The sequence below is a fragment of the Pleurodeles waltl genome, chromosome 1_1 (genome assembly GCF_031143425.1).
Source record: "Pleurodeles waltl isolate 20211129_DDA chromosome 1_1, aPleWal1.hap1.20221129, whole genome shotgun sequence".
Lineage (NCBI taxonomy): Eukaryota > Metazoa > Chordata > Amphibia > Caudata > Salamandridae > Pleurodeles > Pleurodeles waltl.
Window position 1 is genome coordinate 622434452 of NC_090436.1, and position 27211 is coordinate 622461662.

At 43.0% G+C, this 27211-nt stretch overlaps 1 protein-coding gene across 2 annotated transcripts in view; it reads right to left on the reverse strand.

The window, feature by feature from the left end:
* MCC (MCC regulator of WNT signaling pathway) overlaps positions 1–27211 on the reverse strand; it is a 1218505-nt gene that overhangs the window by 464348 nt on the left and 726946 nt on the right. For both annotated transcript variants that reach the window (XM_069226494.1, XM_069226495.1), the window contains one exon: positions 9617–9759. In XM_069226494.1, the coding sequence (XP_069082595.1) occupies positions 9617–9759 (143 nt within the window). The remainder of the gene's footprint in view (positions 1–9616; positions 9760–27211) is intronic.

Genomic DNA, 27211 nt, shown 5'->3' on the forward strand with positions numbered 1-27211 from the left:
GTGCCTTAAAACCTGGCTATTCGCAAACTAATTAGTAGTTAAATTTTGGGAACCATTCTTCTGCATTTATGGTCTGCACAGCGCTTCGATGCTCCCGCCAGAATGCGCTTTATAAATAACCCAATACAATACAATACAATCAACATATCAAAATATTCATGGCACCGAAACTTGCCCCTTAATGCTTTTGAAGGGCGTTACTTTTACAAATATTTTTGCTCATAACTAGGACAATCGGACCACCTTCTAAACATTGACCACAATGTGATCTTTCTGTCTACATCATCATCACACTATGTTAGTGGAGACTCCAAAATAAACTCTCCCACCATTTAGTGTCTTAAGCGTTCTCATGCCTAGAACATTTGTTTTACAGCACAGAGAAGTTCTGTTTTAAAAGCCTTGTTTATAATATCATTGCAGTAGGCCAGCTAGCCCCAAAAACACCCTCTAGGAGCTAAGTATATGGTTACACTACATTATTTTCTCCTGTATTTTTTTCCATTGGGTTGTGCCCCAAGGGGATAACAATATGGTTACATGACCATGTTTCTTACAAATGATATTTTTGTTACTTTGCCCTCTAGGGGCTCTTTTGAGCATTATAGTTTAATGGCAAAAGTATACTTCTGATAAAGGTTTAAATGATAATCATACATGCATAATAATATCTCCTTATTACAGTTATGACCATAGTTCAGGCCGTCTTGTCATCCTTATTACACTATGACTCCTTGAACACTCTTGATATGTTTGGGAGACACTTCTAGTTTATTTCTCCTCTGTGGCTGTCTTGTGTCTGTTTTGGGGAATTGTGTTAGCCAGCCAGCAACTCTGATGGTGGGGTGGTGAAAGTGGTATTCTATTGGAATTAACATGACAGATTTAAATTTGGATGCTAAATGGCAACATGTTCATTTTTTTGCCGCAGATAGAGAAAGAAGGTAAATGGATGTGCTTTAGTTATATGAAGGGCCACTGGAATTATATTGCAGGAAAAGATGACATTATGACACATTTATGAAGCAAGAAAAGTACAGTTGTGAATTTACAATGCCAATAGCTCTAACTCAAGCAAATGCCAGACCTCCTGTATTGCAAATGCTTGTTGTACTTTAGGATTGTATGCAGTTCCCTGAGCAAGCCTTAGTGGAATTCATACTTTTGAGTTTTCCTGCTAGGCCACATCAATTACTCTGCTGGTCAGCTGGTCATCAATCCAGAGGAGTTAGCCTTTGGCAGGGAGAGGAGTGCTATGTGGGGACAGGGGCAATGGACAGCCAGTGGGCTGCCATATAGAAGTTAAAGTCAAGTATGGAGGGATGATGAGGCATTTTCAATTTTGTCAGTGACACCCACTTGTAGCGCTCTCTACTTCAAGTTTTTATTTTCATTTGAAAATCAGGGAAAAACACAAGAAGGATGGACCCACTTTGTAGATGTGCTCCTGGGTGGGAAGGAAAGATCCTTGTCATGTACTTTTTGGACTTTGTCTCTATAACTAGTGTTACAAGCTCCCCACCTGTCTTGTGATCAGTACAGGGTGGGTTTGTTAGTACCCTGAAAAAAGGGGGTGAACTTACACATTTGCAACTGGTTTTGACTGTGGGTGCCTTAGAAGCGGGAACTGGAGGCACCTGCTGCCCACACAGACACCCTGTAAGCCGCAGAAGGCATTGGGTGCTTGTGGAGTGCAGGAAGGGAGAATGATCTGCCTTACTGACCATGAGGTGCTGCTGCAGGAAGTCCTCAGGTCAAGAGACTACCAAGGGCTGAGCAGGTCAATAGCTTTAATAGCAGATGTTGTTGAGGAAGCAGCAGCAGTGCCAAGAAACTGTAGAAAGCATCAATGAACCACTTCAAGATGTGGAGGTCAGGAAGTTCCAAAGGAACATATTAGGTGACCACTGGAGAAAAATGCACTAAGTGCTGTCAATATTGACCCATCAGGCTGAAGTTATCTTTAAAATGAGCATCTGCTTGCATACATTGCTAAAATCATTCTATGTGAGTGCAAAGGTGCACAGGAGTACCTGCCACGTCATCTGCTCTTAAGTGGGACCTTCGTGTCACCTCCAGGGGAGCCTGTGACTAGTTGGATCCCTCGACCTAGAAGACTGTTGGTGCCACTGTGACAACATCCCCGGTTAGGGGTCGTGGACCACAAAAATCCCTATGACCTGCTTAAGTCTGCTAGCCTCCCTAGAAAATGAGCACAGCATTGTGTTAGCTCCCACCTCACTCCACAGACCAATAACCTGGTGAGCACAGGGGCAGGCAGGAGAATGAACAGGAAGCTGGCTTCCCCTGTCAGCACATAATAGATGTGTGCTGGGTATCTGGGGAGTCATCCTAACCACATGGTCTTCAGGGGCTCCTGCAAAGTCAAAAGAGTACAAGACATGGGTAACCCCATAGGGACAGGGGCACCTGCTATTAAATGCTGTGCTGGCACTTCAAAGATTTCAAAAGGAGATAGAAAATAAAAAATATACTGGTTCTAAAACTGCTGCATAAATGAATGTTGCATGGGAGAGGAAAAGAGCATCAGGATGATGAAAATGTGTCCCTCAAGTGCGTTAGGGCACTAACTTGCATATTTTCTGGGGTGTCCCAAGAAGAGGCAGAGGGATAACAAAGTGTTCTACAGCGTTTTCAGGGCTACAAGGAGTGCTGCAGGCCCCCATAAGAGCCTTAAACCAATTTTCAAATTGTGCCACACTGAGTTTCAGGGGTACAAAGATTAGTGACTCCAGAAGAGGTTGTGCTAATTTGCAAGTAGCCTTAAAGTTAGTCTTTTGTGTAACCTACCATGTAGTGAACCCACATATGTTTCCAATCCTCAGAGGTTCTTATGCATCATGATTCAAGAATATAAATAAGATTTTCATATACAATTTCACTCAGAAGGGAAGATTTGATTGTCATCTCTGGTGCAGCTCCCCAAGAGTCCACAATAGGTGCAGATAGTGAACAGAAACAAAATGGAAAAGATATGAAAGTAGATTTTTGACTCACAAAGACAATGGCCATTGAAAGATGCATTTTAAGGAACTGGGAGAGAGTAACCTTATTTGATGATCCCGGATTGGATGGAGGAAAAATGTATTTTTGCTCAACAGAAGATGATTGTGGCAGAATGTAACAAATCAAAAATCAGTTAAACTGTCTAAGATACCAGAAATGCAGACCAAGTACTAAACAATGCAACTGATGTTTGCACATTGTCTTCAGCTTGGATCTAAAACCAGTAAGGATAAAAATCCTTTGCTGCGTTGTTTGATTGTTTAAGTAGCAGTCTAATTAAGCAATCAATTTTGTGGATCCAACCCAGCTCCTAAGAAATGGTGGTGAAGATTAAATTTCCCATTAACGAATGACCATGGACAAATAGGTGTTTGCACATCAAAAGTTTTCAAATCTGATCTTGAGTTGGTCTTAAACAAGCACTATTGATTAAATACTACGCTCTCCGACATGAAACAGAATTGTAGCAAGGTCACCCTGCAAAACAACTAATGCAGAAATAGAACGGGAATACGGGAATACCGGGACATTCTTACTCCCATGCAGTCAAACAGGAGCCGAAGGTCTACCCTTAGTTATTGCATACCGCACAGCAGTAGAACCCTTGTAAAATACCATGGCAGATCTGCAACTGAGGGTGCTGTGGTGAAAGTGGGGCATTAACAGATGAGATACAAGACTCCGAAGATTGAATAAGCAGGAATAAGACTCACTAAACCTAATAATGCCAACTATAATAATAATAGTTATAAAATAGGGCAAATTCAGGAAGCTGGAAGGCTGGGTGGAAGGCTGCCATGATCCTTTCATGATCTGCGGCCCGTTCGGATTATGGCCCCCTGAAGGTCTGCATGGTTTGAACTTTTGCCGTGGCAGATTTTAATTTCCAGTCCAGCACTGGCAACTGTTACCACCATGTCCGCCTTCAGCAGGATGTGTTCCAACTGAAGGCTTTGAAGTATTTTTTGAAGTTTCTAGCATCAGAAGGAGAAGTCTTATAGGAACAAACTATGAAATGAGATTAGCTACGGTTTGTCACCATTTATTCAATGCCTTAATATGCTTTTGATATTGAATGCTTATATTAACATTTGTTTGCTGTAATTGCATGCTGCGTACCGCTGCTTACGGACAAGTGTTGTGCCTATGTCTGTTTTGAATATAAAGGGACATTATCAATAAAAAGTATAGAAAATAATATTGTATACAATCCTGCAAAATGCATGCTGCGTACCGCTGCTTACGGACAAGTGTTGTGCCTATGTCTGTTTTGAATATAAAGGGACATTATCAATAAAAAGTATAGAAAATAATATTGTATACTGTTTACAATCCTGCAAAATGAACATAGTCAGCACTTTTAACCTAGCACTGCTTGCCTTAGTTCCGATTTTGGTTCCAGGACATATTATACATTCATGAGAATCTACTTTTTGCAGCATGCTTGATTACAACAATCCCAAAGAGACTTTATCCAGTGGCAGCTCCTCCGTTTGGGTGGAAGAGTGTTGTCCTCCACCAGCAGCGGAAGCTGCAAAACCTTTTAAAGAAAACGATAATAAACTATGTTTATCATCGTTTTCTTTGAAAGGGGCAGGGCCATGGGGTGATGTGCACTGAGGAGGAGTGCTCAGCACTCCCCCTTCACAGCGCAAGTGTGCTTGAGCGGCGGTCTCGGGCCGGCCAAACACACATGCCCTGTAGGCTCTCTCCAGCCCAGCAACATAGTTGCTGGGCTGGAGAGAGCCTGCACAGGCTCTCAGTCTGCCTGGAGGTGTCCTGGCTGGGCGCTCCCAGCCAATCCTGATGCTGCTCTGACCAGCATCAGGATTGGCACAGGGCAGGCTGGGAACCTGTGCCTGCAGCGAGGAACGTCAAGGGACAGAGGAGCGTGGGGGAGGTAAGTGATTTAAAAAAAAAAACTACCTTAAATGTTTATTCCCTCCCGCGCACCTAAACACTAATATGGCCGCCATGCTACACGAGACATTGTTGCATGAAAAGTACAGCATTCAACCAGAGGGAGACATGAGCCTATGAGTGCAGGAGAGCACTAGACGTCAGGAAAAGGAGGGGGGTCCAAGTGGATTTTCATCAGCCAGGAAAGAACTTTTAAAAAAAAGAACAGAGGCTAGAGAAAGAGCCAGAAGCGAGGAGGAAGTATCAAGATAAGCATTGGCAAAGCCATTAGGTCTAGACCTTGCCAATACCTTTTAGCAATACTGTACAGCATCAGTAAACAGCAGAATGTTTTTGTCCATGCTGTGCAGTATTAGCAAAAGAAAAGCATCATGCTGCAACATTAAGTAGGCATGCGTGATGACAAACTATACTGATTGACATAAGTGCTATGTTCTTTATGCTTTTTGTATTATTATTAATGAATCCAAAATAACGAAGGCATGTAAGATTGGTAAATAAATATATGAATGACCAGTACAAAACTGCTTTTTTTAAATCTGAGTGGCTTGAAAGAAACAGTGGCTGTGAGAGGGAAACAATGAAAAAGGGATGGAGGATCAATGGATGAGCAACAGACACAGGGGATCAAAGTGGTTAATAAAATAAAGCCAAGGAGGAGGAATCAATGGACAGTATGGGGGAGGAGGGAGCAACATTGAGAAGGTGGGTTGGGCTGGGGCGCCAACAACAGAGTGAGCAAGTGGGGGAGGACAGAGGAACACAGAGTTCCTGGGAGTGCAGGTGCAGGATTTGGTGGGGAGGGAGCGAGAGATCGTGAAAGCACAAGCAGTCTTTGTGGGTCAAAAAGCTGTCCCTAAATGTTAGCAGTGGAAGGTTAAAGTCAGCCAGTCACAATGATGCTAAAGATGCCATGGTACAGGGGCGGGACAAGCACGAGAAGAGAAAGGAAAAGCCAGTGAATAAGAAAATAAGCATTAGCAAAGCCAATAGGTTTCGCCTTCGTTTTTTTCTTTCAATATAACTAGCTTCTAAAATATTAGAAACATCTTATAATAATGTTTGTTTTAAACTTGATAAGCCGTTAATAGTTGTTTATGTTGTGATGTCTGTTGATTTAACAAACAACAACATAAACAACTATTAACGGTTTATCAAATTTAGAACAAACATTATTATAACATTTTTCTAATATTTGTAATCCAGTTAGATAGAAAGAAGAAACAATGGCGAAAACTATTGACATGACAGCATGCAGCGAAGAAGAAAGAAGAGGGCAGTGAAGAAAGAAGACAGAAGACAGCATGTGGTAAAGAAGAAAAAAGACCGCAGTGAAGAAAGAAGATGGCATGTGGTAAAGAAGAAAGAAGACAGCAGTGAAAAAACAAGACGGCATGTGGTGAAGAAGAAAGAAGACAGCAGTGAAGAAAGGAGACAGAGGACGCCATGCTGTGAAGAAGAAAGAAGATGGCAGTGCAGATAGAAGATGGCATGAGGTAAAGAAGAAAGAAGACGGCAGTGAAGAAAGAAGACAGAAGACGGCATGCAGTGAAGAAGAAAAAAGATGGAATGTGGCAAAGAAGTAAGAAGACAGCAGCGAAGAAAGTAGGTGGCATGCAGAAAGTAAAGAGAAGTATCTTCAGCGTCGTAGCCAGAGGAAGGACACAGGCCAATGTACAATGGCAATTGACCAGAAGGAGTACTTGGTCCCCAGGCAACCCAACAACAGAACACAAAAGGAAGTGAAGTAGGATGACGTGCAGACGACGTGCTGGCCAATCAGAAGCACATAAATCAAAGTGATGTTGGACTAAGCCAATGGTAAGTTCAGATAAGTAAGGGGCTAGTTCTAAGCCCCTTTTATTTTATTTTTTTAATTCACAATAGATTTCGCAAGCAGCGTGAAAGAGCGTGTGCAGGTGAAAACTAAAACAAGAAACTGGTCGGACAGTAAAGCAAACCAATGGAAGCAATGGGCGAACTCTAAATCTGGTGTATGTTTCTGTTGTAGTCCACAAAATATATTTTGCAACCATACACCTTACACTGTCTGACAGGCAAGATCTAACAAAACAGCAATCTAAAGATAAACAAGAGTGAGTGTGCAGCAAACATTAGCAGATAATCTCAACTAGCACACTAACGTGGAACAGCAGCTCCATCAAATGTCTATAACTGGCATTATAAAGGGCCGAAGTCTGCACTCCACCAGAATATTTATATCTGTGCTGTGGGTTTGCACCAAGCCAATTAATTTTGTTTTACAGTTCATGGAATTTAAAAATACCCTCTCAACATCAACAGCATCATATGCCTCAGAAGGCGATGGAATCGTTTAAAAAACATTAAACAGCAAAGAAGCCCAACTTGAAAAAAGTATGCCACATGCGTTCATGCAAATACCATTTAAACCAGCACGGGAACGGAATCCTTGTCACCGAGTCAAACTCTGAAGAGGTGTGAGGCGGAGAGCCAGTGCAACTGATTGCATGTTCATGTTCTGCTCACAAAGCAGTCTGTGCATTCCCTGGCATATCAGCACGCAAAGGCTTGTCGTGCAGTGCCAAGACCCATGCTGGCCTTGCACCAGACCGTGTTATACCTAAGTGCCCTTATCATAGAAGAACAGCAAATTAAGTTAGGGAAAATAAACACACAAAACGTTATGCCTAAAGGTTGTAGTACATTTAACCCCTGTCTTCATTTATCATTTGGAAGAAATAAAGCATAATATGCAAAGCAGGGTGCCACGTGATTGCTCATCACCTAATACGGAGGTACGGTGCACAGAACATGATCTAGATATAGTTCTGCATAGAGATGATACAGTTCACAGGCGAATCGAGGACATGGGAAAATGCGTAATGGAAAGAAAAAGAAGCCAAAGGCCACACGCAATAGCATGGAAACAGTAGAATTAGCTTGTCACTATCTCCCCAAATAATATGTAATGCCTGGGTCCGTAGCAACACTATACTGGCCTCTATAATGGCCAACTTAATGGGAAAACTTGGTCTAACTGTATCCTCCTCTCCATAGAGTCTGTTCCTCTCCTGCCTCCACATATGACCAAGGCACTAAAACCTTCTTTCTGGACAAAATGTTTTTTACCACAAATTGTTTTTAATGTAACTTTTGTATGCAAAACCTGACAAACGTGTAAATACAGTCTTAAATCCTCTCATATTCATTCACGGGAAGGAACTTGTCCAAAGCCGGATCAACACCCAATAAAAATGTGACTGAGGTATGTTCAACTGGACAGTGACACAGAGCAGTGGTCACACTGCCAAATTCTGGCAACAGAGATCATAGAACAGGATCTCTAATTTTATTTTTGTAGATTCCTTATTATCCTAAAATAGGTTTTATTCCATGAAAATACGTACATTAGCGAATGACAACACTCTTCCAATTATTCCCAACAAAGTAAACGTGTTTCAAATCCAACTGCTATCCATGCCGCAGAATTCCCTCGCTGTGGACCTAATTGTATTTTAAGTCAGTAAGTCACTAAGTGCCTGAGGACATTTCTTGTGTCTATAACATTCACGCATAGTGCCTGCTGGTGTTCATAATTGCCATTTTTTCCAGCATGAATTTTTTGGTGCCCTCAGTAAAGGCCTTCCCCTCTTGGAAAAATCAGCCTATCACTCATATGTTATATCAGCACCAAACTGAACATGTACTTAGGGACCATGAACAGCCCAGGACTAAGCAGAGGCCGAACCTCCTTGGACAACCAGCGGGGACCCGTTTGCTATATACAGACTCTTCTTTCAAGCTATGTTCACCCCTCACTTAAGAGCCGATGGATTGGTGAACCGGGTCCAAGAAACCGTGAATTTGTGTCCCAATGGTGTCTGCAAGCAAAATGTGAATAAATAATATGGTTGAACAGGAGGATGGATGGATGCACAGAAATGTGAAGTGATGGAGAGATGAATACATATAAGGGTAGATGGGTGGAAAGTTGAATGGATTGCAAGATGAATGGAAGAACAGACAGAAGGTTGAAAAGATTGATGAATAGATGGATGAAAGAGTGAAGGCAGCCCTCATAAGTAGGCTCTGGTTTGGTAGCTCTGCGTGCTTTGTGTGTTTAGAGATATGGTCCACGTGGGGGTATTTTAATTTTTCTGGCTTCTCCCTTTAGCTCCAGTCCTCTCTATTTGTCAGAAAAAAAACACACAAATTAAGGTAACGAAGCAAGCAACATACTGGAGGCTCGTCCAGAGGTTAGAGAGCTTTTTGTTGGTCACTCAAACGACCAGACACACAGATTTAAGATCCCATTTTATATTTCTTTTGTGTTTTGGAGTTACGATTGCTCATAAAACTACTTTAATTCTTTTTTTTAAGGAACATGTATGTATTTTGTGGACATAGTATCTTTAACAGTTTGTTTTAGACTACACAACAAGGGTTAGAATTTATTTGGGGCAGGAACGCATGAGTTCCTTCGTCTTGCCACACAAAGATATGCATTCGTATTTACCAGTCCTCCAAGGCAGCTGCAGGATTCCTACGAGTTGGCGACGTAAATAAGGCGGATGTCAGAGCAACTAAAGTTCTCAACTTGGTCAGATTAGCAGAGTTAACCACTTTTTCGTGTATCATTCCCTCCCCTCTGCAAAAGAAAATGTCTGAGTGAAGGAGACAAGGGTACCTTATTGTCGTGCCCTGCAGTCGATCGATCTTCTTGTTCAGCTCCGCAATGATGCTGTGGAGTTCCGTGATCCGCTCCTCGTAGCGCAGAGTTGTCCGCTCTTGTACTTCTTCGTGCTCTCGCATGAGGTGAGACTGTTCACACTGGAAGAGGACAGAACCACAGTCATACCACAGATAGGAGGGGGGCACGCCCAACAATGCTGTACACCCCGCGCCACCCACAGAAGGGACAAACACTGCATGAGAACAGCCTTGCTTTTAAGGCTACAGAATGCTGCCCCTTTATATGCACTTTTGCCAAAGAGATGACACACCTGCACATCAGCGAGTGCATCCTGCCAGGCTGCGCACTTTACTCAGTCCCAGCAAGAGGCGCACATCCTGGTCAGTCACCCGCTGCGAAAAACACATCCGCTGGCCTGGCACAATGTGTGCGCATCCTGTCAAGCACCCGACTGTAAACACAGGACGAAGGTTGCCTCCTGCCAGGTGCTCAAAGAAAAATGTTTTCATATAACACTGATGCTGCTTTTCCCTGTCCGATTTCCCCTTCATTTTTCAAAGAGAGAACATATCTGTCCTAGGTCCACTTAGACAAAGTCTCACCTCAGCTTGTCGTCACCCACTAATGCACCCTCAGTTTTGAAAAGTTCGTTTTTGAACTTTTGTAAACAACGATGGCAGAAACACATCTTATTTAAATGAAAAACCCTAAGACCGGCTGCTCCTGTCATACAGCACAAGCTCAACGCAACTCTTAACTTCGTCTCCAGCAGAGATTCAATCCGATCTCGGCCCACGCCGACTAGGCGCCAAGAGCCCGGGGCAGGGCAATTACAGGGGCAGCAGCGCGAGCATGCGCTCGTCAAGCTCCAGCCTAGTAGCAGAGTGGAATCACGAAACCAGCCATCTGCTGCAGGCCCCTCACTCGAACCGACCCCGCCGCCCGCCGTCTGAGCTACGGAGGTCTACAGCACTGCAACGCGACGGGATCTGACAAGCAGAGACACAAGGCCTACCGTGGAGAGCCTGACCTTTCATGAGCAACCATGTGTTCGATTCCAGCAACCATGCAGCTGTCAAATACAAGAAGAGAGCAAGCCAAAGACCCGACAACACCATTATTTACTTGCATTGTGCTCTTCCATCTGGCTTACCTCACAGGGAAGGTGATTGTGAATAAAATGTTTATTTTGTTATTCTTCAATATTGGGTCTCTCTAGATGACCCTACCTCAACCATTGCCATTCTGACTCCCTCTAATCGCCGGGGACAGCGAGTGCGCGTGGTCCTCCATGAGCCAGGACCTGGCGGGCAGAAGAAAGTGATGCAGGAAACACCTCAACAGGTTTAGAATATTGCTCTAGAGCTAACCTAAGACTTGCCGTCAGGCATGGTGCATAAACCCTTTAAACCCTTTCAATGGACTGTTTGCGAGCGAGAAACCCGAGATTTGGGACTGGGAAAATGTAAGCTCTAATTGAAGTCTGCTGATAGCTGTAAAGCAGCCTGTAGCTCGCTCATCCCAGTATCTTGGATGATCAGAGTAGCAGTTTCTCACTGATCTATAAGGCAAACTGTGGCCCCGTAAAGCCATGAAGTGTTGGACTTTGCTTTTGGAAGACTGTGTGATAACTCCACATATCCACAGTGGGCCCACATCACTTCTGATAGTTTCTCTGTTAATGTTTACAGGTATGTTTATGTTTATTACACCTTCAACTTGTCATTTAAAAGCGCAAGCATGTGGTTAGATCAAGCAAGATGAAGACCATGCAAGGTTGACCAGACTGCAAAGTGTGGGCCATGTTGGAAGCTACCAGGAGAAGGACCACCATTATCATAAGGCTATCTTTTGCTGACGCCAAGACAGACCGGTCCTGCAGTACTTCCTATTATGCATTCTATCCCAAACATAAGTACTAAAAGTCTCACAATAGTTAAACCGAACACAGACGAAGATTCCAGTATCCAGGTTCCTTCTTCTGAAGGTGCTGCTTGTTTAGGAAGCGACTGTGGGGTGGCTTTGAACCAGTGAGTCCAATAAAGGCTATATGAGGGGACCCACTAGTTGTGCAGATGCTGCTAGTGTTGCTATGGGTCGAACAGCCAATGTGCAGCTTTCTGAGGCTTGTTTTAGCATCCATACCCTTGAATAATGCTACAGAACCAATGTAAAGTACAGTGTATCATGACAAATACCTGCCTAAGAATTGATCTTTGCCATCAAAGCATCTGGGAGTCAGCAGTGTCTGCATCTGATGCAGGGACAGTGGGCTACACACCAATCTCTGTTTTTGGTTTATACGCCCCTCATAGCCATGAATAAGGCCACAATCCAAAATGAAGCGCTGCTGTTTGTGATCTGGAAAAAAATGTCATACTGCCAAATATACAGTGGAAAAACCCACTGACTAGAAAGCATGGCACAAAGGCAGTATCATACACAAAGTTGAGTATGTGCAGACAGCACGCCTGGGTTGTTATTTTGAGGTCTATATCACCCATAACTCCCCCCCGCACCATCTCTGATTTTAAAGAAGTCTGTATCAGCCCTCACACGACTTTAGCATGGTCTGAGGTCAGTTTCCAATGGCTTGAGGATGGGCACCCTTATTTCAGAACTTTCAGAGCTTTATAAGTTATGCTGACACTGCAGCTTGCAGTTCTGGTTAGTCTCAAGGGTAAAATCCAATTTCCACAATCTCAACTGGTGATCTGCTGAATAAACCCAGCCCTTTTGGTGTGACAATACCACCAGCTATTGGCCCTTTCGACATACAAGCTCATCAAGTTAGGCCTCACACACTGCATTGTCCAACTCACCAGACACAAAGAACCAGACTTCCATTAGCCCTCGTAGCTGGACCCCTATAGACCAGAAACATCGCCCCTTTGACTTACAAAGGACCCCTGTTCATTTTCGGCAGCGTTGTTGGGGGTGACAGGAGTTTTTGAGATAAATTCTCAGTCAACTACCCTAAATTCTACTGAAGAGCCTCTTGACCCCAGGTCAATCAAGAATCTAGAGTAGTGGGTAAATGTATCACAGCCGGCTTGATGCATTATAGCAAACTGTCCAGCACCTCATCTCACTGGCTGTACATTTTCATGAAGTATATAAATACTAGGGTCTTCAGTACAAATTTCACATCAATCCAAAAGAAATGCAAAGTCTGCGGAAAACCACTGACCTGCCTTGCTTCCCCTGAATCTTTAACCTGTTCAAACAGCAAAAAACTCTGGGGAAAACTGCTGGGAAGAATACAGAATTACTGAGTGAATTAACCCTGGTATTACTTATCCAACTACCAATGACCATTTCTTACTGGAAATTCCAGATGTCATTCAGACTACAAGTTAAATCCGCTGCCTCCCAGGAAACACAATCACAGTAATATTACCTTGACGGGTGCAAATTTATCAGGTGCTGGGCCACAGCACTCATAACAAGGCGAAAGTTGTAGATATTTTTAGAGCGTGATTCTAGCTGCATTGGTGATACAGCACATTATATTTAGGGCTCCCGGTTGTATGGTGTTTATTTTTTAAGCATTTCCATCTGTATTTATCCATATTTATTTTTGGGCCATTTTATGTGTATTTATCCATATTTATTTGAGAATAAATGGAGTCGTAATATGGCATATTTCCACATTTACTTAACTGAAAGGCATTTAGTCATAACTGGATGCCTGTTGCTTTTTACCAAATTAAGCACTCAAATAGAACAAGATACTACACCCACTGATAAATATTAGAATTCTATACAAATATATGCTAACGTATACCTATAGTTAAGGAAATGTCGTCCTATTTCTTCAAATCTCATGGTTGTATCTGTTCAGCTGTTGGCCTCGAATTCATTAAGGATAGCATAGGGAGTTACTCATAAGAATCACAATTTTCTTATTTTTCGGCCTTTAAAAGTACACACAGACAGAAAACACTTTGTTTTCTGTTTGTATTTATCTGTAAACATCAATAAAAACAGAAAGCAGGGAGCCTTAATTATATTACAACCAGACATTACAGTACGGCACAAGAAAACTTAGCTACATCAGGCCTAGGAGAGGAGTTAATATTTAATGTAAATCTGCAACAGTTGGAAAGAGAGCTAAACGGTACAAACTTATAGGTTTTCAGGTAATTGGTTACAAAGTTTGAGACTTGGTAGAAGAAGGCACTGATGAGTGTTTTAGATATATTTAATTTTCAGATATCACAGAATATTCGTGACTTGATTGTAGTTTTTCTCACTCCTTATTTAATAGGCAATATGCCGACTCCCAAATACTTGAGAAGGCCAGTGTGAAGGGCTTTATGTGATACGGGCCACTTTGAAATAGGTTTCAGCTGTCAAGGGGACCGGGTCCCATCTCGCAGATGTACAGTCTCTGAGCCGAAGCTTACATCTCTTTCAGTCAGCTCAGCAATTTCACCCGTACACTTGCCTTGCAGAACAGGGCAAAGCACTATTCGATTCCTGAGCTTTGGTGCTATATATAATCTCGTACAGATAATACTGCATCCTCACGGAGTGCTAGGGCATTCGGATTTTCATTCCTGTGCATTTTTGACAGCCCTACTTTTATACATGAAAATAAAATACCTATTAAAAAAAATAAATGAAATTCGTATTCCATATACTTATCCTCAAAGTCACAGTGTACAAAGCGAGCTGCCATCCACCCATAGAGCATCCATACCAGACATGACAATGGAAAATAACAGTAAAAAGTGCTGCCCTTGGAATTTTGTTTTTAAAGATGACTGCAATGTAGGGGCCAGCATTCTGCTACAGGTCGTGATAATAAATGGTGCACTGCCCTATAGCAGTCTGGCATCTCCACAGAAACTAAAAATTACACTGCTGTCTACAGCAAGCTTTAAAACGAATCTGGGAACAAGGTAACCCAGGTAGATCACAATTCATATTTGTTCCCCAAAAAATTGCCAGAGCTAAACTGCCACACACGTTATATAATAACTGCTTTATTTCATTTTTTTTTTTTTAAGACAACTGTTATTTATTGTGAAGTGAAGATAAAGAACATGGCCTAATAAGCCAACATACAACAGTACAATTATAAGAAAAAGGGCCAGTAGAGAAATACCAGCATGTTTAATCCCACCCCATGCCCCCCCACCAAAACTCCATCAATGAGACACAGAAAAAGTCCTATGTTTAGATTGCTCGTCCCACAGACATCCAACCTGCCCTTATCCCACGGAAGTCCAGACTTCATTATGAACCACATGGGACACAGAACTAATAGGTTCCAATTCTCTGCTTGATATTCCGCCCATGTCTGCCATATCTTCGGGAGTTTCTGGGCACAGCCCCTCACTTTACAAACAGCCACTCCCAAACCCACACAATGGTCCATCCCTCTCTGCCATACGGCAGGAAAGGGGGAGTCACATCCTTCCACTCCTATTTGGGGTTTTGTAAAGTACTACTAACCGTCCTTACATGGCCTCTAAGCATTTTGGGAGTGGGGTTGTATAGGAGGAGACAGTGAACAACATTTAAGAATAAATACCTCAGCTGGCAGAGGAGTAACAGTCTATTATTAACATACTATAAATGCACAGTGTTGCGAGATGGTCCGCCATAGAACAGGATCCTAGGTGCAGGGCAAATCCTTAAAGGAGCAAGAGTCCTGATAATCCAATTGAAGGGGTGGGCGGGCCTTAAAAGTCTGACCTGGGAAGACATAAGATACAACTGATGTAGGCCAGCGTGGAGACCGGATGGTTATCCAAATGCCAGGATGAAGAGGTTTAATTGTAATGATTTTCCAGTCTCAGATAAAACAGCTGGGAGCTCCAAAAAGAGAAGCTGTGAATGTGGATGGATCAGCCGCCATAGCTCCTTTACACAAACTGTCACTTCGACAACACACCATTCCTGGCAGAACAGAGCGTTTTCTGACAGTTTGGTGCACTCTGGAGCTCCTCTAAATGTTTTTAAAGGACACCCTTTCATTAACTGGGAGCATATTAATGGTAAATGTTGATCAATTTCAATATGCAGTTCTAGCTCAATAAGCTGTTCGCCTTCAAGCACTTTGTCAAATCCTTCCCCCAGGTTCTGACATTGATGTCCTGTGTGTTCTGAAGGATTATTGCTTCTTTGAAGACAGAGGTCTTGACAATATGGCAAATCGTACAAATAAAGAGTACCATTAAAGTGCATGCCCACCATAATTGAGTGCATCAGTGGATCTTCACAATATAAAGTTCTGAAAACAGTGACTTGTCAGAATAATTATATTAGTTTTTTTGTTTCTTATTACAGTGTGACAAAAGACATCAAGGTTTCAACGCACCGTAATGGAAAAAAAAAGAGTCCCACACTGTGTAAAAGGAAATAAACCAAGATATATTCTTCTAAGGGCACTATAAAAGATAAGCTTTTATGATTTTTCTTCTGCAGGGTCTGGCTAATCATTTGCCAGAGCACTAGAGGGAGGTTGCTTTATAGTTTGGGGGCCAGAACTGAAAGATTCAGTCTCCAAATTCGAGCCCCTACCAAGCAATGACTATTTGCTCTTGAGAGTTCTTCTAGTGGTATACCGACTCAATCCCTTCTTCGAGCTCTTGAGGACATTTCCAAACAATCTTTTATAATTCGAACATATGACTAAGAATGATGCACATATTCTATGGGGCTTTTTCAGCATGTTTCCTTATTGGCAATGGCAGTCCCTACATGCAAACGTCTTGCGAATATGACTTTACCCTCTCTTCCACAGTGGCTATCCTCCATGTCACCTCCAACATTCTGGGTACAGTAGTCAAGTTTAGGGAAATTATTTGCTACATTGTTAGCAGCTGCTAAGTTATGTTCGTTTAGAAACTGTACATATGCACACCTACTGATGCATCAGTAGTGGTTGGAAAATTTATGTTGAAGACCTCCTGTAAGGGGCTGACCAACAAGCTAATGTTTTCAGCTCCCAAAAACTGACTGTATAAATTCACAGTGACAGAAATACTCCCTTTTAGAGAATGTTTGCTACACTGTCTCCTGTACTCCTGAACGTTTCCTTTAACTGGGTTCATATCAATAACTCCTGTCTAGTTCCCCTAGACTTAGTCGCACTGTGTACATAGGAAGTCTTGAGAAATAGTCCTGCTTTTGCAGAGTACTTGCTGCTTAACCTTGAAATCTTTGATTGCTTGCCCCGTATGTTTCAGGCTGTTTGTTGACTATGTCTTGCAATGTTGTTTGGTGCACTCCCTTTATTTTATAATGAGCTCACAACTCTTGTCAATGCACTTCTGTCCCCTACCTACCGTCACCCGCAACCCCTGTTCACCCTTAATCCAACCTCTCTTGCCGAACACCAGCTTTTCCCTCATGTTTGTAGACTTGTGTTGTGGAACTGTGTTTGCATTTTTTGCACATTAATTTGTTTGATGAATTCTGAATGTAAACGCCTATTTGCAGATACAATACAATGCCTTTTCTCACTGATGATGATGTGTGTATCCAGCTCAATGCCCATGTTCATACTCAATGGTTTAAAATAAAAGATTCTGAACAGGGTTCTTTTATCAATAGGGAGAGATTGGAGTTCTTTCAGTAATGGAGACACTTAACTTATTTGGGGCTTCACGCCACTATACGGGCATAATTTTCGAAGACTTAAAGCTAATTTATGAGGCCATTAGACAGACCTAGATAGAGAGCATTGCAGTAAACAAACTTGCATCGTATTATGGCTGCAATTGCAGTACCACGTCTTTCCTCCATATGATATGGTAGTGAGACAGCGTAGCTTATATAATCTATAGTAACATGAAATGTTTATGAACTAATGTATAACGATGCCGCATAGAAACTGTATTAACATGTTTTGCTAAAACGTGCACTTGAAATGTGCCCACGGGGAGTGGCCGCCAATGTATACGGGGACTAATGAAACTAACTAATTATGGTGAAATGTTTTATTGAATTGTGATTTTACATTAATGTTGAAAGGCTAAATGTATTAAATTCTTGCTAATAAAGCAGTAGGCCTTAGTTAGCATGAGTCGAGGCCTAGCTGCCTGAGTCTCATATTAAATGTATTTTTCTAACGTGCAGTGTGCTGACTTGCTAATGGACATGAACTCTTGTTTTTCCAAAAGTTAGAAGCTGAATGTAACTGTAGTAGATCCGTTCTCATGAAATTCACCCTGCCTGTAGTAACATTTTTAGCTGAATGCAACAGTGTAGATTAACATTATGTACAAGGTTGCCTAAACCGGTACAGACAATGGAGCCACTGACCGAAGATGTGCAAAGGACCACAAGACGATGAAATCATGCCGGACATTCGACCCGCTAAAGACGTCAATCATAAGCACCAATAAGATATGTGAGAACTGTTATGGGATAACAAATTTGATGAGCTAATGTGTTTTTAATTGGTTAAAGATAGTGGGATGCAACCCCTCGTCCAATTAGATTTTAGGGGAATGTACCACGAAAAAGGGATAAAAACCCTTGTCACCAGGAAGTAAATTAGAAATTAGGGAGCAGGAGACTAGGAGAGGGGGAGATGCTGATGCTATTTTCTATGACCCAGACACTTTGTCACTCTGCATAGAGACTTCGCTGTTTGGTTCTTAAAACCTTTCTGTCCTTAGATTGCCCATTTACACTTTACCTCCTTATGAGGGAAGTGCCCCATTTTTCCCTTTTGCTGGAGCTAAATCTCTTTTGATGGCGAATCCACTGATGTCCTGAAGACGAAGACAGAACCTGAGTGCTGACCAAACTTGGAGGGTGACTATATGACAATGAAATTGTGATTGTCTGTTTGCTTTTCCTTTCTAGGTACCAACTGCTTTTCTTTGACAGAGACCATAGCTAGATGTTTTTCCAAATTGATGTTACTAAATTGTTTTGCATGAAGCCCAACATGCCAATGCTAATTTGAGGTTAGTTTAGGGGTTCACTGAACTGACACAAATAGACAAATGACTGAATCTACGTTTTGTTGAACAATGCGCCGAGATACTCTGCTTAGAATAATCTATGCTGACGGTGTGTTATATTTTAATGTTTGTGATTCTTGCTTTGATGAAATCTTATCAGAGTTCCCATATTGTGACTATGCTAATGTGCTTCTTGGTTTTGAGACTAATAAGCTTGCTAGTAGTATTGTAACCAATAGAGAATAAATATCACTAAATTCATACTAAACTGGTGTGGTTATTCATGACTGCAAGGTCATGGTGGTGTCTTAAGTTTGATTAATGTCTTTGACTAAGGTGAAATTCATTGTTGTGATAAATATTTATGACATTATTGACGTATTAATTGACATGTTGATTAGCTATCTCGTCCTAAGGTGTCTCTCAACAGGGCCAAAAGATTAATTGGCCTAAAACGAGTCCCAATGTGTAATCATTTATCATAAAGGGACGCGTTATCAGTTCTGATAGCAGAGCGACGGTTTAGGCCCTTTGGGGCCCTAGGACGGAGAATTATTGTTTAGATTGTTTTTCTGAGATAGTGCAAATTAGAGGTATGATACGTTTCTAAATTCCCCATGACTTTCCTGGGACCTCGGAAGCCTGCCTAAGTGAGTTGGGAATGTTCTCGGCGTCTTAGCATGTGTGGTATAGAATTTGCGCATGCTCAGCTTATGCTCATTGCAGGTGACTTGTGAAGTTTGTGTGAATATAAGCCAGGTAATGTTGTTTTAGGAGGAGTGGGCGTACTCCGCAGTATGAGAGTAGGGAAGTCGGCGTACTTCATGGGAGTGTGGCGCTTTGTGCTAAAAAATTATCCACGTGGTTGGTTGGTGATGTACTGACCCGTCGTGGTCTAAGACTCCGGAGTATATTGACAAGTGTAGGAGACACTTGGGTTTATGTTGTAATTTGTGCGGTTTAATAGGTCAATCAGGCGTGGTTGACAAGTCGAGTTTGAGTCAAAGTGTATGTGTGAAACCTTCGATGGAGATTTGGCAAGTTCTATAGTGCACTAGAACAAACCATTGACAAGTCGAGAGTAGGATTTGCGGGTCGAATTCTGCTTGCGTATAGGAATAGGTCAGTTGCTGAGAGGGGTCGCGCACGGATTGGCAGCCGTCCGTGAGAGGCAATAGGTTGAGAAAGGCAGTTGAAGAGTGTTCTGGGAATTAAAGTCACTTCCTGTTAGATTCAAAACAAAAATAAAAGACCCAAAATGAATTTTTTCAAAGCTTTAAAGAGTGCTCTGAAAGGCGACGCATACATTATGGCGAGTGAAGGGGAGCCTACACCGCATGAGGGTACTCCAGCTTATATAGTAATGGAGGAGAAGGGAGTCACGCCATGTCTTTGGATGAAGCAGTGGCGCAAATTAACAGAGAAGGAGGGATGTTTAGCGTTTCCGGAGCATGGAACGTTCAATACAAGAATTTTAGAGAATTTGAGATGGATGTTGAGTGTACAAAAGCCGCCTCCGAGACCAGCTCAGTATGAGGCGTTAGCAGTTTGGGATTTAATGGCCATACGACAAAGACAGCAAAAACTCGAAAGGAGAATAAAAAGGGCAGAAAAGACTTTAGCCGAGGCTGGATGGGACAATGAGAGCAAAATGTGGAGAAGAGGAATAGTTGACGGACTTAAATTGTTCCTGGCAATTACACAAGAAGATGAGACACAGGGAAAGAAAGCCACCTGTAAGACAGACAAGGGCTCTAATAAGTCTAAGGAGACTCAGAGGTCTTGGGTAGACGAAGATGACTCAGATGATGAAGAGTTTCTTAATCAGTTGTTACATGATCGCCTGCCACCATATGCCATAAATGACACTGCTCCAAGCACTAGTGCGGGTCCTGGGACCCAGACACAGAGTAAGGAAGTTACAACTGCAATGCAGACAAGTGATACGGTTTTGATACAGAATGGTGTCAGAATGGTGTCAGTGTACTCACTGCACCAGACGCGCAGATACAGTTGCAACCTCCGCCACAGATACAGAGGATTTATCCAGACGTCCCAGTACTAGAGACAAACACGAGTCTAATGGTGCCGCCTGATCCGATATATACGAGATCAAAGCTAGTGCAGATTGAGCCAACTCTGCAATTGCTGCCCCAGCCGCAGCAACAGCTGATTCCGGGTTATAATCCAGCAGCAGGGCCTCTGTTAGTACCTGCACCAGCCACAGTGAGTGAAGCTTTGGGAGTTACTGCTCCACGGGGTTTGGGACCAGGTCAGACACCAGCTGCCATATCATTACCAATCACTGTTGGTCCCCCAGTACCATTGTATGCACAGGGCAAGCCTGATGTGGGTGATCAGAGCGTGAAAACCCTAGAGGTAGTAAGAGGAGGGTTCGCAGGAACTCCCCAGCCAATAACACCAAGAGAACAATCAGCAGAAGGACTCCGGTCCTTGTTAGACCTCAGTCCGATTGGGGCTCCTTTGGAGGCAATGAGACAAGCAGGGTTAAGTGTGCTAGCCCCACAAACAATGAGTACAAATACATCACAATCACCACTGATGCATTCAGGGAACATTTTGTTGCAAGGTTTTTCTGCGCAACAATTAAATGAGTGGTTAGAAAAAACGTATGCTTCCCAAAATACTGCGGTAACTATAGATAAGCCAGAAAAGGAAGAATACCTGAATTTTATGAGACTGGGTGTAGAAGCTGCAGAACTAGTGGAAGGGACAATGGGGGTAAACAGATTAGAGTCATACACAGAAGCAGAATTGAGGTATCTGTGCCCCAAGATCACTAAAGAAGTGGGCAAGGTGCATCAGAGGTTGGCAAACCTGGCAGACAGATACAATATAGACATTGCGAATACTAAACATTTGAAAAGAAGCTACAGATTAGACTTTGATTCTAAACATTTTGAGCACATGAGATCTACCGGAATGAAAGCGCATCTTAAAGAGGTACTGCACAGTGCGCAAATCTGGGGAGCCTTACAGAAGTGGGAAGGAAGATGGGCAAAGAAAAGAGATAAAGAGAAGGGCGAAAGTCCAGAACCAAATCAGACTAAAACCGTACCGGACACGGGGACAGTAAAGATGTTACCGTGGTCCAAGGGAGACATTCTGTCATTCACAAATGATTATCCCAGATTGTGGGAGAAGCCGATAGAGTGGTACCAGCAGACAGATAGGTTTGTGAAGCTTGCGAAATGTCTTTGGGAGGACTTGAATACCCTGTTTGAGATTATAGTTCCACCTGATCTATGGCTTGAGTACAAGAGGGGTGTGGGCTGGCCGACACAGGAGCCGGCAAGGGATAAGGTGACTGGAGCACCATCTGAGGAGGTGATGAAGTACTATCATAAAGTGACTGAGTTTTTGAAGCAGAAAGTGTCGCCGAAAGTGACTGATTGGCAGAAAATCGATCGAACCTCACAGGAGGCTAAAGAGTCTATTCATGCTTACTATGAGAGGTTGTTGAAAGCGTTCAAACATTACAGTGGCACGGAGACCATAGAGCCGAAAGACATCAATCACCTTGTGTTCAGATTTGTTGAAGGGCTGAGACCAGAGATTAGCCAGATGATTAAGAATCATTTGATCTGTTGGCAGGCAAAGCCGATTCATGAGGTGTTACATTATGCAAAATACTGTAGTGACGAGATTGAGTTGAAGCAGAGAAAGTTGAAGGAGAAAGTAATGGTGATGCAGATTAAGGCAGCGCAGGCAGGGATGCAGGGAATTGGAATACAGCAGATGATACAGCAGCAACCGCAAGGGAATGTCATGTTTCAGGCACAGCCGCGAGGCCGAGGTCGGGGTTTTGTGAATCGCGGTCCAGACTTGAATACTGTAGTGGTTCAAAATGATGTACAGGGGATGAAAAAGATGTCACCATGTCACGCGTGCGGGGGTGTGGGTCATTGGAAGCGGGAATGCCCAAATGTGGTGCAGGATGGTGTTGTTCAACAAAGCAGTGATTTCAGTACATTTCAAAATGTAAGGGGTCCAAAGGTGAGGGGCCAAAATCAAAACTTCCAGAATAACATGGTCCAGATGCAGGGGTTACAGCCCGTGCAGCAAATACAAATGCTGCGTGTTCAACCAGCACAAATGCAGCAGGTACAACAGCAGGTTCCCATGGTACCTAGACAGCAAATGCAATTACCAGTAGCTCCGATGGGACAGCAACAGGTGATGCTTCCTCAGCAGGTCACAGGCCAAACAATGAGTCAAAATAATACAGTACAGCAATTCCCATTGCGTGGTGAGGATGGAATAAATGATGAATGGTCGGATGATAGTTCTGACAGTGAGGAGTGCAAGCTTGCAGCGTCCCTAGAAGTAGATCAGAGGTGACCCTATGTAGAGGGAAAGGTGATGGGACACAGGGTTTCATTTCTGGTTGACACAGGAGCTACACGCTCTACAGTCAGAAGTGCAGAGGTTCCGAAATTACCACTTTCAGGACGTACCATAAGGGTAGTTGGTGTGGCAAATCAGTATTTGACAAACCCGATTACAGAGCCATTTCAAGTTGAGATTGGCAACTTCTATGGATTACATAAATTTGTAGTCTGTGATTCTAGTCCCGTATCCCTACTGGGAAGAGACTTACTGTGCAAAACGAAATGTTCGATTACCTGTTCTAATAAAGGGATTGAGGAGCAGACAAACAGTGATGATGAAGGGGACGATGGGCAATTTACAGATCTAGAGACGGAAAGTACAAATGAGGGATACCCTCTGATTACCTTATTCCCAGTGCTTACAGTGACTGACTTGCCACCTGAGTTACAGGGAACAGTGACAGAGAAGGTGTGGGACCTGACAGGAAAAGAAGTAGGATTGATAAAGGGAGTAGAACCAGTTAAGGTACAGGTTAAGCTGAACGCAGTATTTCCTCAGGTGCTGCAGTACCACATGGCACAGGATGTCCTCATCCAGGTGTCACAGATAATTGCAGACTTTGTAAAGCAAGGAGTTCTGAAAGAAGTGATGAGCAGCCCTTGTAATTCACCAATAATGGGTCTGAAAAAGCTTTGTGGAAAGGTCCGAATTTTGCAGGATTTGAGAAAAATAAACGAGATTGTGGTAAAGTGTTGCCCCATAGTGCCAAATCCAGCAGTGATCATGTTTCAGGTTCCGTGTAATGCAGAGTGGTTCACAGTTGTGGACCTGTCTCAAGCATTCTTTTCGGTGCCTCTTCATGAGGACAGCCAATTTCTCTTCAGTTTGAAATTCCTGGATAAGGTGTACAGTTGGTGCAGAATTCCTCAAGGGTTTTCTGAGTCACCGTCCATCTTCAATCAGATATTGAAGAAGGATTTGGAGTCGTTGGAACTGCCTTTCAGTTCGACTCTAGTGCAGTACATTGATGACTTGCTGATTGCATCCAGAACAAAAGATGACTGTAGGTATGACACAACTGCCTTACTGAACCATTTGGGAAAGAACGGACATAAAGTGTCCCCAAAGAAGCTGCAGTACTGTCAGAAAGAGGTAAAGTACTTAGGTCATTTGATCGAAAAGGGTTCCAGGAGAATATCAAAAGAGAGGGTGACAGCCATACTGCAGATGAATCCCCCGACAACCAAGAGAGATGTCAGGATGTTTTTGGGAATGGTGGGCTACTGTCGTCAGTGGATTCCCAACTTCTCGATTATCTCTAAACCATTGATAAAACTGACAGGCAAGGAAGTTAAGGGTGACCCGGGTACCATAATCTTGTCCGAGGAGGAGCTTGAGGCATTCATGGAATTGAGAGAGTGTATGTGCAGGGTGCCAGCTTTGGGTATGCCTGACTACACAAAGCCATTTCTGCTGTTTTGTCACGAACGTGATTCTTGTACTTTTTCTGTCTTAACACAGGTCCATGGAGGTGCAAACCGCCAAGTAGCATATTTTTCAGCTACTTTGGACCCAGTCACAGCAGCCTTACCGAGTTGTTTGCGTGCAGTTGCAGCAGTTGGTCAGAGCCTCACACAATGTGAAGGCATAGTGATGGGACATCCCTTAAGAGTAATGGCCCCACATTCAGTTGAAATTCTGTTAACCCAAACCAAGACTCAGCACATGACAAATGCTAGGTTGAAGAGATATGAGACCATTATACTGGGGTCTTGTAATGTTTCTCTCAAGAGGTGTACCGTATTAAACCCGGCAACTTTACTTCCTGCTGGAAATGCTGAGATTAATAATACTGAGGAAGTAGAGCATGATTGTCTTGAGGTAACAGAACTATGCACCAAACCCAGACCTGACATTAAAGATACACAGTTAGAAGAAAATGATTAGATTATGTTTGTTGATGGTTCATGCTTGAGAGACTCAGTCGGAATACTGAGAGCTGGTTACGCCTTGTGTACAATCACCAGTATCCTAGAAGCTTCCTGGCTCGAAAGAGTGTATTCCGCACAAGTGGCTGAATTAATTGCCCTTACTAAGGAATGCCACACAGCTGCAAACCTGAAAGTCACTATCTATACTGACAGCAGATATGGTTTTGGAATTGTACATGATTTTGGCCAATTATGGTCACAGAGGGGTTTCATGACCTCTTCTGGCTCACCAGTGAAAAATGGCGAAAAGATTAAGGATTTGTTGCATGCGATTCAGTTACCTCTTGAAATTGGCGTGGGGAAATGCAATCCTCATGTCAAGTCACAAGACTTTGTGTCAATGGGAAACGGCTATGCAGATCAAGTCGCAAGGTTTTGCGTATTGAACTGTATGTCGTTCAAGGAACAGTGGGAACTACTACCTGAAACTGAAAATGAAACATGCTTGAACTTTGCATTAAGAGTGGTTGATTCATTAGATGAGCTAAAATCACTGCAGGGCCGTGCTAGCAGAGAGGAAAAACGCTCTTGACAAAGAATGCAATGTGTACAGAGGGCTGACGACTTGTGGGTCTCAGAGGAGGGAAAGTTGGTTTTGCCAAACAGTCTTTTATCACAGTTTGCAAGGCTTTACCATGGTCAGGCACACCTTGGGAGAGATGCAATGATCAGATTATTCAAAATTGATTGGTTCAATCCGAAATTTAGACAAGCCGCAGAGGTTACCTGTCACAGGTTCGGATTTCCGGTCTCTTTAGAATCAGATAGGGGCAGACACTTCGACAATGAGGTGATTAAGCTCTTGTGTGCTGCACTGGACATTGAGCAGAAGCTGCATTGTAGCTACCGTCCTGAAGCATCAGGACTAGTGGAACAGATGAATGGTACCTTGAAGTCGAGAATGGCAAAAAATGTGTGCAGCTACCAACATGAAGTGGCCAGATGCATTGCCTTTAGTGCTGATGTCAATGAGAAACACACCTGATAAGAAGACAGGACTATCCCCCCATCAGATTTTGATGGGCAGAGCTATGAGGTTGCCCGCAGTACCTGCAAATGCTCTTGTGAATATCACGGATGATATGGTATTGGACTACTGCAAGGGTCTGGCTGATGTGGTCTGCTCTTTTTCTCACCAGGTGGAGGCTAACACATTGCCACCGATCAGTGATCCAGGTCACACCCTGAAAGCCGGTGACTGGGTGGTTGTCAAGAAACACGTGAGGAAGTCGTGTTTGGAGCCGCGTTGGAATGGGCCATATCAAGTAATACTGACAACAACCACTGCTGTGAAATGCGCAGGTGTGCCAAACTGGATACATGCCAGTCACACAAAGAAGGTGACATGCCCAACTGATGAGGAACTTGAAGTATCCAAAACAACAACTGCAGAGAAGGAAGTCTCAGGGCCGGAGAGTATTCAAAGGGGAACTGTGACTGAAGGAGAGCCCACAAAGGTCGGCTTAGTCCGTCAAACAGTAAACGAGTTTGAGAGAGGTGACAGTGAGCCTATCTCAGAGGAGGCAGCAGAAGAACCAAGACAAGGAGAGATTCTCCCAGGAGCAGACGGATACAGGTTTGAACTTGAGCCCGTTACAGACCCTGAAGACGAAGGGGAAGGAACAGAAGGAGGTCAAAGTACATCAACTCCTCCTGAACCACTTGCAGGTCTGTCAAGAAAGAACACCATAGCACAAGAGGAGGGTGCTGTTCAGTGTCCTGAAAGGCCAAGCAGGAAGAAAACGCATAAAGGTGATGACTGGCCAAAGAAGCAAGCTGCAAGGGAGAAAGTGATCCCGGGTGACACAATAGAGGAAGAAATTGATACAACTAGAAAAGAGGATCTCAGTGAAGGAGAATTGCAAAGCAAACATAGATTGAAAAGAAAAAGAGTCGCAAACAAAAGGTATGCAGGTCCTGAATGGGCATATGCAACGACATCTGAATGGCAACAAGAATTCATAGCGTTCTGTTTTGACCGAGAGGTACCAGGCCAATACTACGGCACCTGAAATCAACTAGAGAAAGAGACTGTGTTCAAATTGAAATTGAAAGCTGAAAAGCTGAGAAAAGAGACTGAAAAATTATCGGATGTGACACTGATAACCTGAATTGACACTGAAAACCGATTATGACAAGCTGTTAACCTGATTTGACAAAAGGGTCCTGGGGTGAGTGAAACGCTGTATATACTCACAGAAAGAAAGAGAGACTTTGCATTAAGAAAAAAAAGAAAAAGAAAAAAAAAAGAGCTTTTAAATCGTCCTCAAGTTGATTGTTTGTTTTATATCTTCTGCTATCTGATTCTTTACAGA